This window comes from Daldinia decipiens, assembly GCF_022478715.1.
Source record: "Daldinia decipiens strain CBS 113046 unplaced genomic scaffold F4813scaffold_20, whole genome shotgun sequence".
NCBI lineage: Eukaryota > Fungi > Ascomycota > Sordariomycetes > Xylariales > Hypoxylaceae > Daldinia > Daldinia decipiens.
Window position 1 is genome coordinate 352,445 of NW_026054563.1, and position 11,718 is coordinate 364,162.

Genomic DNA, 11,718 nt, shown 5'->3' on the forward strand with positions numbered 1-11,718 from the left:
TAGCAATACATACCTACCTAGGTACCTACCTAAGGTAGGTATTAATTGATTCCACTCTTGAACGAGCAATCGACTAATTGTAATTCTCTTAATCCTTGTTTATATATCATACGTTGTATGGTAGCACCCAATAGATGGCTATTTGAATAATATCATATGTACATTAAGAGTTACTCGAAGTCTGATACCATATAGCCAATATCCAAGGTCTTGAACTTCGAGTGCCAAGACTTGAGTCAGGGGCGACCCAGAGAACTCACGATAACACCCCCTTCATCCCCAATACCAGGAGCATCGTCTCTACGGTTGTTCTTCTTTCGATCTCGCCTATACATAAACGCCACTATTGCTGTTATAATGCCCTGCGCGCCGAAAAGGACCGTTGTAGAGATGAACCCCTTCCTAAACCTAGGAGAGTCTACTTGAGGGTACGTTAGTAAGGGCACCCAAGCATTAAAAGCGTAGCCCACGGAATTCATAATTCCAATGACGATAGCCCGCTCCTCAGCATCCGCGCCGCATATCTCGTTCGTCCAGCTCATGCTGAGAGGTCCGTATGGGACCGAGCCGCGCTGAATGAGGAACGCAAACCATTTTAGGCCGTCGGGGACGTTCCAAATGGCTAATACTAGAGCTGCAAAGCCGCCGATGAATGTGCTGATAGACATTATGCTCGCCCGCTGACGAATAGCGTCGGAGACAATGGCAAATGTGACTGTAAGAACAAGTTGGATAGCTGACATGGCCGTGGGAATGATGTTCTGGTGGTAATTCGCCGTTAATAAATCTGAGTGGTAGGTAAGGATAACTATGTTTACTCACTATTCTTTCAACGGATTCTCCTCTTGATTTCAGCCACTATAGATAATAACAAATGTTAGTGATTGACTACCGAAGGGGATTAAATACACTTGGTACCCCTCAGGAAGAATAACCCCAAGAAGAGTTAAAAGGGGAAGGACGCCTTACGATAGCTAGAACGTTGATACTCGACGACGGTCCGACATTAATGAATATAACATATAATAGTGTGAGGAGATAGACGTGCCACCGACCTATCTCAACTATTAGTATATATCATAATTCAGGTTGGGTAAGGAGTGTTGGACTGACCGAATATACGTTTGAAGGTGGAAAGTCCTAATTTCGTGCGAGGTGCACGCCCAATTTTGTTCATACGCTCCCTAGCCATAGCACGATCCTAAGTTTTCCCTCGTCAGTCAATTTAAAAATCACTACATAATGATAGGTATGTGCAAAGACTTACATCCTCGCTCAAGTAGAAAGCCCTTGTGTTCTCAGGGAGGTCCGGCAGTATGAAGAATCCCGCGATGCAGATTGGGAGACTAATGACCCCGTCCATAATCTAAACATGAGCGTCAGCCAAACAACTAGAAAACTTCGACAGCGGCCGTGGACATACAAAGAGCCATTGCCAGCCAGCTAACCCGTTAACTCCATTTAATCCTCGGTACACGCCTGCTTGGAGGTAGCCCGAAAACATGGCGGCAGCGGCTGCTGATGCGTGGAAGATGCAGGCTCGCTTCCCCAGCTCCGAGGGCTTATACCACGACCCAAGGATCGTATGGGCAGCTGGATAGAAAATTGACTCAGCCAACCCGACGAGGAAACGGATGGCGATGACGTGGTTCGAAGTCTTAGCCGCCGCGAGGCAGAATGTCAAGAGAGTCCAGACAAGCTCGCACGACGGAACCCAGATGGAGGGTCGAACTTTCGTTAGGACGATTTGCGACGGAATCTGTCCGACGACATAGCCCACCGTCCACGCAGTGTCAACAAGGTTGATCTCGTTGCCATTCATACCCAAGTCCTCCTTCATCCCGCTGACGAACGCATTCGAGATATTAGTCTGATCTAGGTTCTTGATGAAGTACCCAAACGAAAGCATGGTGACCAAGAAGACGTCGAGCTTCTGGATGAACACGCGCTCCTCGTGAGACCGGCCGGGCTCGTAGTCCCAGATGTACGACCACCATGGCGCCTTAACTTTTTCCTCCGGCTCCGGCTCCGGTTCCGATTCCGATTCCTGTCGCGAAGTTCCCGCGACATCAAAGGTAGACTCGTTCACCAAGATCTCCTTAGGTGAGGGGTACTCAGACATCGTGGCTGCTGGGTGAGATGAACACTCCTCTGCTACTATTAGGCGCCGATTAACCGTATATTCTAACCACGACTTTAACGAGAAAGAAGATGGTTAATTTATAAAAAGAATTATTTACAGTTGACTAAAACCATGGTAGTAATCACGTCCGACCCTTGATAATAGCGAAAACAAAAAAGCGTAGTGACAGACCACCACGATACGTAAACCCCCGACTCGATAACGATTGAGGAGCTCAACCAACTTCGCCATGACGGGGTCGGCTGTCGTGATACAAGAGGGCGAGGTGCCTGTTAAATAACAAGTCTGATTGGCTAAGTTTCGGTTGACACGCAAAATGTGTTCTAGTTCGTGGCTAGGTCGATGTCATGATTGATGTCTCCGATGGCGTAATTTTGAATCACAAGTAATCGTACGGAGATTTGTGTGGGGGAACATACCTACCAACGTAAAATAGAGGATTATTAATGGTCTTGATTAAGACGCACGATTACAATGTTTTTGATAGTTTTTATTGGCTTGACTAGTTTTATAGAGTATGATATTCTACAAGTTTTGATAATAGGGGCGCCTCAATGTGATGATAGACTTTTAGCCCATGCTTTCGTTATGGTTCGCACATATACCCTTTAGTCTTGGCTATCGCACGTTGTGAAATTACTAGCACTAGAAAGAAAAGTATCTTACTCTCTCCTCTTGATGCAACTTGAGCCGGTCATTGGGCTCATTCTAGATGAAATTAATAGTAGGTGCACCACGCAGTACCAGTAGGTAGTTGAGTATTTATCAAGCCGGCCAAGTTAAGCGGCGCTTCAGTTGGCATGTTACTTGGTATTTAACTGCGGTGAAAGGTTGCAATCAAGCAGTCCGTCATGTTGAGTACCTCCTTACGCCGGGAAGGGAACAGGGACTCTTGTCTTGGGCTGCGTTGTTGATATGTCGATATCGAGCCGAGTATATCATAGACATGCTTTAGGATCTGACGCCGCCGATAGAACATCAAATCTTACAAAGCTGCCGTAAGAGCGGAAGGCTAGGTCAGCAAGTGGCTCATCATATATATAGCCAATGAAGACTCAAGTTGGGCTTCGTATGTTACGCAAGATGCAAATGATGTTACTTCCGGGGACACGTACCGTAGATGAGGTACGCTCACGAGCCGCATCAGCGACATATGCAGGCGTAACGTCATAAATCTGTCTAGTTATATCCGGGGACATCTCAGAAGACGAATTCATAATTTTTAAGCTACCAGTATGAAATAGCACATGTCGTAAATTCATCGCTCATTATATTTTTGTTTGCCATGGTCGCGGCGGCCTCTCCAAACCCCCAACCTCATAAGACATCACACAGTGACAAGTCTTTCTTCTGAAATCGCTCCTGCTGTCGGGGCTCTATATGTTTGATTAGTCTTTATTGGCCTGAGGTCGATCCCCTCGATATCGGCGTCTCCTCCGCCCCTCGTCCATAACGTCGTCGCATCCGAGGCGTATTCATTTATTCAATTTTCTTATCTCTCCGGCCCTCTGGTTCGAGGAACGTTCTTCAAAACATCGGGCTTAGAGGAGGGCTTCAGACCCATTAACTGCCTGACTAAGGGCTTCAACATTGGTATCGAGGCGCAGACCAGACCTAAGCTCGACTCCAACGTGGTCCAGATCGCAAATGAAAACGAGTCCCACTGGGCATATTTGGGGTCGAGGAATTCCCATGCAACAGCCATCCGTGTCAGAGAGGCGCAAGCCACAAATATACCTAAAGTCAAGACGAACGCAAGAGCGACTTTTTGTCGTATCGGCAGCGTCATTTTAAGTATATGGGGGAGCACCATTCCAATCATCCATACATCAGTTGCCGTATGCAAGGCAGCCGACGCTGTCAGGATCGGGTAGTAAGCCAGACAATGTCCTACTCTGATATCGAATTCGTATCTGTTCTGTACTGGATTGCACAGGAAGAAAGTGAGAAGGAAGAAGACGATGCCGTAGACCACGACGCAGCCCATGGTGATAAATACGAGAACTCGTTGATACGGTATCTTTAAGATTCGCAGGTAGAACAACAGAATGCTGATCTTCGTTAGGACTAACGACACTTGGTAACAACTTATCGTCCCGTATGATAGTCGGATGCCGACCGGTCGCAGCCGGAGAGGGATATTACTGAACTTGTGGCCGAGGCCATATTCGGTTTCGACGCCGACGATTGCGACCAGCGCAATGGCGAACAACCACGCGAAGAATATAGCCGCATCGTCCCACCAATGGTTTTTCAGTAGATATCTCGAATAAAGGCGGCCGATGACTACGAGACTTGCGAAGAATATCGGAATGATGATCCCGGCAAGGATGTCAGGGACCTGGGAAGGGCCCGTAAGCTGTTGTGGCAGTTGTAAGTAATTTATTTATACGTTCCGATGCCATGGATCTGGACATATTACGAGTGGTGGGGATTACCTACCACTTCTGGCGCCTGTTGGGCCATTACGGAAAGATGTCGCGACGAAAGCAAAGTGTGAATTGTCGCATGCCGGCGAAGGCGAAGACGAAGAGCGGAGCAATGAGGTGAGATGGATCTAGCCACTGCTTATTGGAGAGGCGACACCAACGTTATTATATAACGCGGTGGGATTTCTTTTTAAAGTTTCATGTTACCGTGACCTCTAGGCGTCAGCACACACTGGCGATCACTCGATCGGAGGGATCTAGTTGCTATGTATTGTACGGCTGCAACACAAAAGTTCAGCGCTGGCTGGGAGGCTGGTTGGCCATAACTTCCACGTCCACCAATGAAGCATCTGCAACGAGACCTGTGCTTGAAGACGCTGCTGATAGGGTAGCATTTGGTATCATAACTGCATGGTGGTGGCCATGTCTTTGGACCGAGAGAACGTTGGTTGATCTGTTTCCACCCATACTCGTGAGCTGTGCTCTCATAGGGCTGGTCCGTATAAAAATATCACAGCCACCCAATAGCAAATCCACATTCCCATGTCCAACCCCGTCTCCGTAACAGGGGGTTTAATACGTACATACAGCAAAAAGAAAGTTGCCAAGAACCCTGAAGACTGTTTACCTATAGACTGCCGAAATTCTGCAGATGCTAAAGAGATGACCATCGTAGATTCTGGGGTCTTATGTAATTCGATAATGAGATTTATTTAAACAATGGAACAGCCAGGCTATAGGCTAGTGCTTTTTGCTCATGAGTATCGTGAGGTCACTGGTCCAGGGCGTAGTGCGAATATACTATTTTTGGAATCACCACTAAGGCCAGTTGATATTGATCCCAGTCATAGAACTCGAATAATAAAACAACTAGGGTAGATATAGTTGCCTTTCTATCTCAGCTTCGCTAACATCTAAGTAAGCATCGTAGCGTAAATGGCGAATCCTGCGATGTAGCTCCAGTAGCAGGCGGCCTCCTGAGATAACGGCTCGAACATTCGATTGAAGCTATTCACTTTTAGCAACCTCGAATAATGACCAAATAATACCCACTAAGAGCGGTGAAAAAAGGCCTCGCGAGAATCTTAAGTGGCTAACTCAGGGCTTTGGTTTTGTATTCTAATGTAACCCTACCCCGCCGTATATTTGCTCGGCTTTCTAAAGAAGGGTGAGGATGACAGTCAGATACTAGGATATATATTCAGTTACGATTGCGATAGCTAGAAGATTCGATCGGGGCGTAGTATGCGCGCGTTTTGTCTATATATAGGTAACTATGGTATACCTATTCAACAAATTGCCCTGTCAGGTGTTTAACTTACGGGGAATTATAGGAATCAAAGCATACCAACCACTTCCTTGGCTCAATCCTGTGATACAAGTCGACCAACTCGTCTTTGGATCAGCAATCGTCTTGAGGGCGTAACAAGTTTTCTCTATTATTGCTTATCATGACGTGAGTAGAGAGCAGGAAAACAGCTACGTTTTCGTGCCAAGAACTATGCACCTAACTAGGTTGAGATCACTGGTTAACATACAAGTCTTACTGGTCTCAAGGTAGATCTCCTAACATCACTGGCGCACCAGCGCCTTGTCTAACCTCACGAAATAAGCACTGTATTGATATCACGAATAATATAACGTCGATGGCTGGGTTGCATCAAGAGCTAGTTTTGATCTTTTCCAGTGCTTACATTGGCAACTTACATACTCGCGCGAATCCGTCGGTTAAGAGCCTATCAATAGTTGAGAGAAGAGAATGCCCAAGATTTCAAGGCCGAATGGCTTGTTACCACGTAGAAACTGGCCAAGTAGGACAAAGCTTGGGATTTGAATGGTAGGTAGGATTCTGGGTATGACCTTGGAGACGTTTGACAGCTTTCAAACTTAGGATCCATCATCGCCAACTCTCTAATTAGGAGGTTAGTCCTAGCTGAACACCATAATGGGATTTACGCCTATGGTACGCGTTGATGTTTTGCCTCGAAGTTGTCCATGGTTTTGCACTTAGCAGGGTGCTTGCGGAGAAGCTTTAGTAACTATATGAGTTAGGTCGCGGGGTAGTCATAATGGAATTTGACATGTAAGCTTAGTAAATTCCATATGAGACCCTAGATTGAGAGTATGCTGAATATCGAAATATCATGTTTCCTCAAGTCCATAATGCACGTATGGATACTATGAACAGTATAGTGCAAGAGGTTAGGCTATAGGGACAAGTTGATTTCCAGTAAATAAGATCTAGGCGAAGCTTAGAAAGGGGTTAAAGTATATGTTTGTTGATCCCGAACTCTATTGTAATCTAATGATGAACTTGGACCAGCATCTTTAAGAATAGGTAGTTATTATAAAAAAGTACAAGTCATATTTGACGGTGAATACTATTCATTCTCTTAAAAAATCGGAAATAAATATCCTGTTAAACGGCTAATGTCTTAAAGTTCGGGTACCTGCAGCTCAACATCGATAGATGCGAAGTAACAAAGGCGCAAGTATCCGGATCATATCGGCAATGGAATGCAGCAAACCCTATCAGAACCACAAGTGAGTTTTTACATTACATCACAACATCATAGCGGCGGTATAACGAAATTTATATTATTTATTCTGTTCTGAAGGGTGTGAGACTATGAACCCCAGTGCTCCAGGAAATAGAACGGACTCAGAAATCAGCCACGTGCGTCACTTCGGTTAGCGACATAAGAATGAATAATAACTCAATTCTCTAGGAATTTCCGCATTGCCGCAATCATGTTACCTTTCATACGTAAGCTTTTCGATACCGGACGTGCGAAGCGAAGCAAGGACGAGCGGTATTGGGCTCTCATGCAGGACTTGCGCACAAAATGGTGGCGACGCTGCCGTTGTATGGTTGTGACAGTTCCGATGGTCCACAGGAGCTGCAATTATTAACAAGATGACGTGTCGACAGCTGCATTATTAGAATCTGTTAATGAACGAATATGCAACCAACCAGAGAAATTATAGTTGGGATTTCTCCTCCTGACATACCGGAGTACTCAGGGGTTCTAAGTTGACTTCGGCATCGTGAAATATACGAAAGTCGGGCTATTGATCTCATTAAACCTAGGAGCTAAGAAAGTCTTGGCCGTAGTTCTTTAGTAGCACTCGGCGATTTACAAGCGTACCTGGTACCTACCTATATTAAAAACTCGATTGGGAGTAAACTAAGAACTGCAAGATTACCGACCTCTAGGTTACATACCTAGGTACATAGCCTCTAGCCTTTAGGTACATGGGTAGTATACCTTATGCAATTAGGTACATGTCTAAGTACCTATGGTAGCAGTACCTGCATGAATTACTAGAGGGTTAGCGCCCTACGATAACATTAGGGGACCATGCAAGTCTACATGGAGGTCTGTCAAACTAAACGGGCTTGAGGCTTGACTAGGTTAATAAAGTTAGTAGTAAACTCGGAAAATTTCAGTCCCTCAAATCTTTTCGGACCCCTTATTTTAGGTACCTGGGTATTCTAGCTTCCTAATATCCTCCTTCTTTTATCCACGATGCAAACCTGTCACACAAACTCGTCGTCTCATGCCAAGACGGAAGAAGATACTATCTTAAGATGTGATACTATCTGAGCCTTAATTGAATTTTCCTTTGTGTATCCAAATGACCAATACAAATTTGCTCGCTTGAATCCTCTGCTTCCTGTTGTTCAGTTCAACCAATCTATCAACGTTAGTGTATCAGCGAGTCAATGTCCTGATCTGGCCGATCGAAACGCATGCGCTAAAAAGCTTGGTACTGACGAAATGAGCAGAAACTGGGGTTAATAAAGGACCGTCCTATCATGGCGCAATGCCTACAACCACGATTATTGCCCGCGAGTGGGTATTTGCCAAGTTAGGTAGCATGGCAGCATGGTTGTAGCCTTTGCGACGATCAGGCCTCTCTCATGGTCCATCATTATATCCCATGGAAAATCACCCATGGAATGAAGGGGTCGCAGGAAAGAATAGGCCTTGATACCTACCTAGGGAATAAACCAGACCAAGCCCCAGCACGCCCACTGGCCCAATGCGGCATGTGGTGTGTTCCTATTGATGGTTCCTGGCTTAGCCGCAGATCCCCCTGATCTTGGCCCCTTCTGGGAATAGATGGGAAAATAGATGGGATACATTCAATCCTACGTCAAATTCGCTATGTCGGGCAAGTCACTGATTCATGCAGACTGCAAGGTACAACACTCTAGACCCAAGTCACTTATCCAATCATCTATGCTCCTGGACCAGCCAGCCAGGCCAGCACGAGCCGACAAGATCCTTGGCCGGTGACATCCTCGTCCTTTTGTGGCGTCTATCTTTGAAACTGACATTCTGTTCCCACTCCCTCCACGTCGCTCCAAGTTCCTGGCTGTAGTCTTTAATCTCATTTACCCACCCCCTTTCCCACTCGTTACTTTCCTTCTTCCTCTCTTGTTGACCTTCAATAATCATTGTCGTCGTCTTTCTTTGCCCGGAAGCAATTCGCTGAGTCATTCATTGTAACGGTGATTTTTCACCAAGTCGCTCATTAACAAACAAACATTCAATTCAGGTCAGCCGCGGAGGTTCTGCTTAGCGCTTCTTAACTTACCATTCTAGGTGTTTGCTTGTCCACATTCTCTTCGTAGCCTATTGTATTTCCGGCCCAGTTTTCGAGAGAAAGGTGCAGCCCGACGTATACATAAAAATAATATTAACGGGTCGAGAGACGCGAAATACTTCTACGCAAAAGAGCATATATCCTTGGATAGCCTCACATTCGGCAAGAGCAAACATCGTTATCAAGGGCTCCCTTTCGATCGCTCACGATGAAGTATTCGACCGCGCTCGTCGTGGCCACGGCCTCGGCGGTTAATGCGGGCTTCTGTAACGATGCCTTTGAAGAGTTCGGAAACTTCTTCTGCCCCAAGGCGGTTAAGCAGGTCAAGTACAGCGGCCTCGACATCGCTGGCAAGTACCGCGCCGTCGCCCAGATGGATAACAATGGTCTTTGCACGTTCCAGGACAAGGACTACTCTGGTCCCATCGCCCCGTTCGACGAGGACGTGAGTACCAATTCCTCTTCTGCGGGTAAATTCCCCCCACTTCTAACGTAAGCGCAGTTGACTTTGCACTTCCGAGGTCCCCTCGAACTAAAGACTGTCGCTGTCTTCACCCCTTCTTCGGGCGCGTCCAAGCGTGAGGTCCAGAGACCTCACTCCAAGCGCCATGGCCACCAGCACCTTCACAAGAAGCACCACGAACACGCCAAGGCCGATAAGCGTGATGATATGGTCGTGGCCACGATCGATGGCCAGGTGGTGTCGTGGGCGAACAATTATTTCGGTGGTGGCGCCGAGACCCCCGCCCCCGCTCCGGCTCCCGCAGCTACGGAGGCCCCTGCTGCTCCTGCTGTCCCTGCCCCTGAGAGCAGCCCCGAAGCGCCAGCTCCGTCGTCGTCTAAGTCTGCTCCTGTCGATGTTCCTGCAGGCGACTTCCAACGTATCGCCTACTACAACTCTAAGGACCAGACTGCCGATGGTCTTGTTTTCCTCGGTAACTTTGGTGACCCGGCTATTTCTGGTACTTGGGACACGTGAGTGCGAAATAATCATAAGCGACAGTTCTAGCAACTAACTTGTGTGCAGTGTCTGGGGTGCTAGTTTGGCCTACGCTAACGAAGATGGCACCAAGGCTGCTCCCTCTCCCACCGTCCTTAAGGACTGCCGTATCGATGACACCAAGGAAATCATTATTGCTTCTGACCAAAAGTGCGACGACAGCTGTGGTACCGTTCGTCCTGGCTCTGTTGCTTACAGTACGTTTACTCCTTGAAATAAGGTATTATCGGGTTCAATGCTGACAATTGTGCAGAGGGATTCGGTGGTGCTAACAAGGTCTTCCTTACCGAGTTCTCTATGCCCCTGAGCGGCCAGACTGGCTGGAACATGGACATGCCCGCATACTGGCTGCTGAACGGTGCCATTCCACGAACGGGCCAGTACAGCAAGTGCAGCTGCTGGTCTGGTGATAACGCAAGCCCCCAACAGGGTGGTTGTGGTGAGGCTGATATCATTGAGGTCCTCCGCTCCGGTGACACCAAGGCCAAGTCGACTTTCCACTTCGCTGCCGGAACTGGTGACTCTCACTACTTCGACCGCCCGACCGACAAGACCATGAAGGTTGCCGTCGTCTTCCAGGCTGCCTCGTCCACCACCTCTATCAAGGTCCTCGATGACGACTTTGACATGACCGGCACCAGCCTGACTTCCGACCAGGTCGAGGACATGGTCAACGACGAGCCCGATATCAACCTCTTCAGCTTGATGAGCTTCGGCGCGTAAAAGTTTCTAGGGGGTCACGAGGGACGAGGGTGATGGGGGGTAAGAACGGAGGAAAGGAGGGAGGGGATGGTGGTCTGGGGACGGCGGTTGACGTCTGCTTCTGGACTTGCTTTTTTGTGTGTTTTCTACGATGGATATAGGAGCAGTTTTGCAATGTGTTTTTCTGCACCCGATATCCCCCTTTTTGCATATTTTGATTTGATTTGATTCTACAGCCTCAGCGGGTGTTGCCTCGTCCCGGAGTGTTTGCCTTGAAGCGTGAAGTTGCTGTTGCTGTGAAGTGGGCCAAATGTGATATTTTGGGGATCTCTGCATGTTAGAGGTGGGCCGGCTAGATTCCTTCGGCGTTGGAAGAAGGTTTGCTGCTGAGAAGATTGTGCGCGGGCCTGTTGTGATACCACGAGGCTCCGCGTGGTCTCGGGAACAACCCGAGACAGATCTGGTGTTCCGTGATACTTCGTTTAATTTACCTACTTCCCGATCGCAGACCTGTAATTTTTTATTCCTAGACGATATTTTAATGGTATACCTTGTATCTCTATGTACCTAGTGTATCTTGTGTTGTATTGGGATTTATGTAATAGCCTAGGTTAGGTAGGTACTTAAGAGGCTCCTTTAACGTATATACAATATACAGTTAATAATAGCCTATTAGACCCAACCTTTACAGACGGAGGCTTTTTCAGGTAATCCTTTGCCAATCATAATTTTGCAATAATCTTCACCCCCTTCACATTCTGCGCTAGTTATTCTACATCGCTTTAGAACCGTGTGTTCGACGGCGTCTATTTTCGCACGAGCAGTCTATG

General features: G+C 47.1%; 3 protein-coding genes across 3 annotated transcripts; 1 reads left to right on the forward strand and 2 right to left on the reverse strand.

The window, feature by feature from the left end:
- Positions 1 to 94: 94 nt before the first annotated feature.
- F4813DRAFT_115729 (MFS general substrate transporter) lies at positions 95 to 2,506 on the reverse strand. Its single transcript, XM_049238546.1, has 6 exons — positions 1,424 to 2,506; positions 1,268 to 1,366; positions 1,114 to 1,201; positions 970 to 1,055; positions 823 to 858; positions 95 to 761 (listed from the first exon to the last, which is right to left on the reverse strand). The coding sequence occupies exons 1-6, from the start codon at positions 2,120 to 2,122 to the stop codon at positions 237 to 239; spliced, it is 1,533 nt and encodes a 510-aa protein (XP_049098883.1). The 5' UTR covers positions 2,123 to 2,506; the 3' UTR covers positions 95 to 236.
- A 933-nt stretch (positions 2,507 to 3,439) lies between these two features.
- F4813DRAFT_397177 (uncharacterized protein) lies at positions 3,440 to 4,609 on the reverse strand (the record flags this gene model as incomplete). Its single annotated transcript, XM_049247918.1, has 2 exons — positions 3,440 to 4,502; positions 4,586 to 4,609. 2 exons carry the CDS (start codon positions 4,607 to 4,609, stop codon positions 3,636 to 3,638), a joined length of 891 nt encoding a protein of 296 aa, XP_049098884.1. The 3' UTR covers positions 3,440 to 3,635.
- A 4,785-nt stretch (positions 4,610 to 9,394) lies between these two features.
- F4813DRAFT_390261 (putative TOS1-like glycosyl hydrolase-domain-containing protein) lies at positions 9,395 to 10,909 on the forward strand (the record flags this gene model as incomplete). The annotated part of the gene is made up of 4 exons (XM_049246987.1): positions 9,395 to 9,631; positions 9,689 to 10,161; positions 10,214 to 10,383; positions 10,440 to 10,909. 4 exons carry the CDS (start codon positions 9,395 to 9,397, stop codon positions 10,907 to 10,909), a joined length of 1,350 nt encoding a protein of 449 aa, XP_049098885.1.
- Positions 10,910 to 11,718: the final 809 nt, after the last annotated feature.

Coding starts and splice junctions, on each gene's coding strand:
- F4813DRAFT_115729 (XM_049238546.1), bottom strand. CDS start 2,122: ATGTCTGAGTACCCCTCACCTAAGGAGATCTTGGTGAACGAGTCTACC. Junction 1,367..1,423: donor CTGGCTGGCAATGGCTCTTT/GTATGTCCACGG, acceptor GCTCATGTTTAG/ATTATGGACGGGGTCATTAG. Junction 859..969: donor GTATCAACGTTCTAGCTATC/GTAAGGCGTCCT, acceptor TATTATCTATAG/TGGCTGAAATCAAGAGGAGA.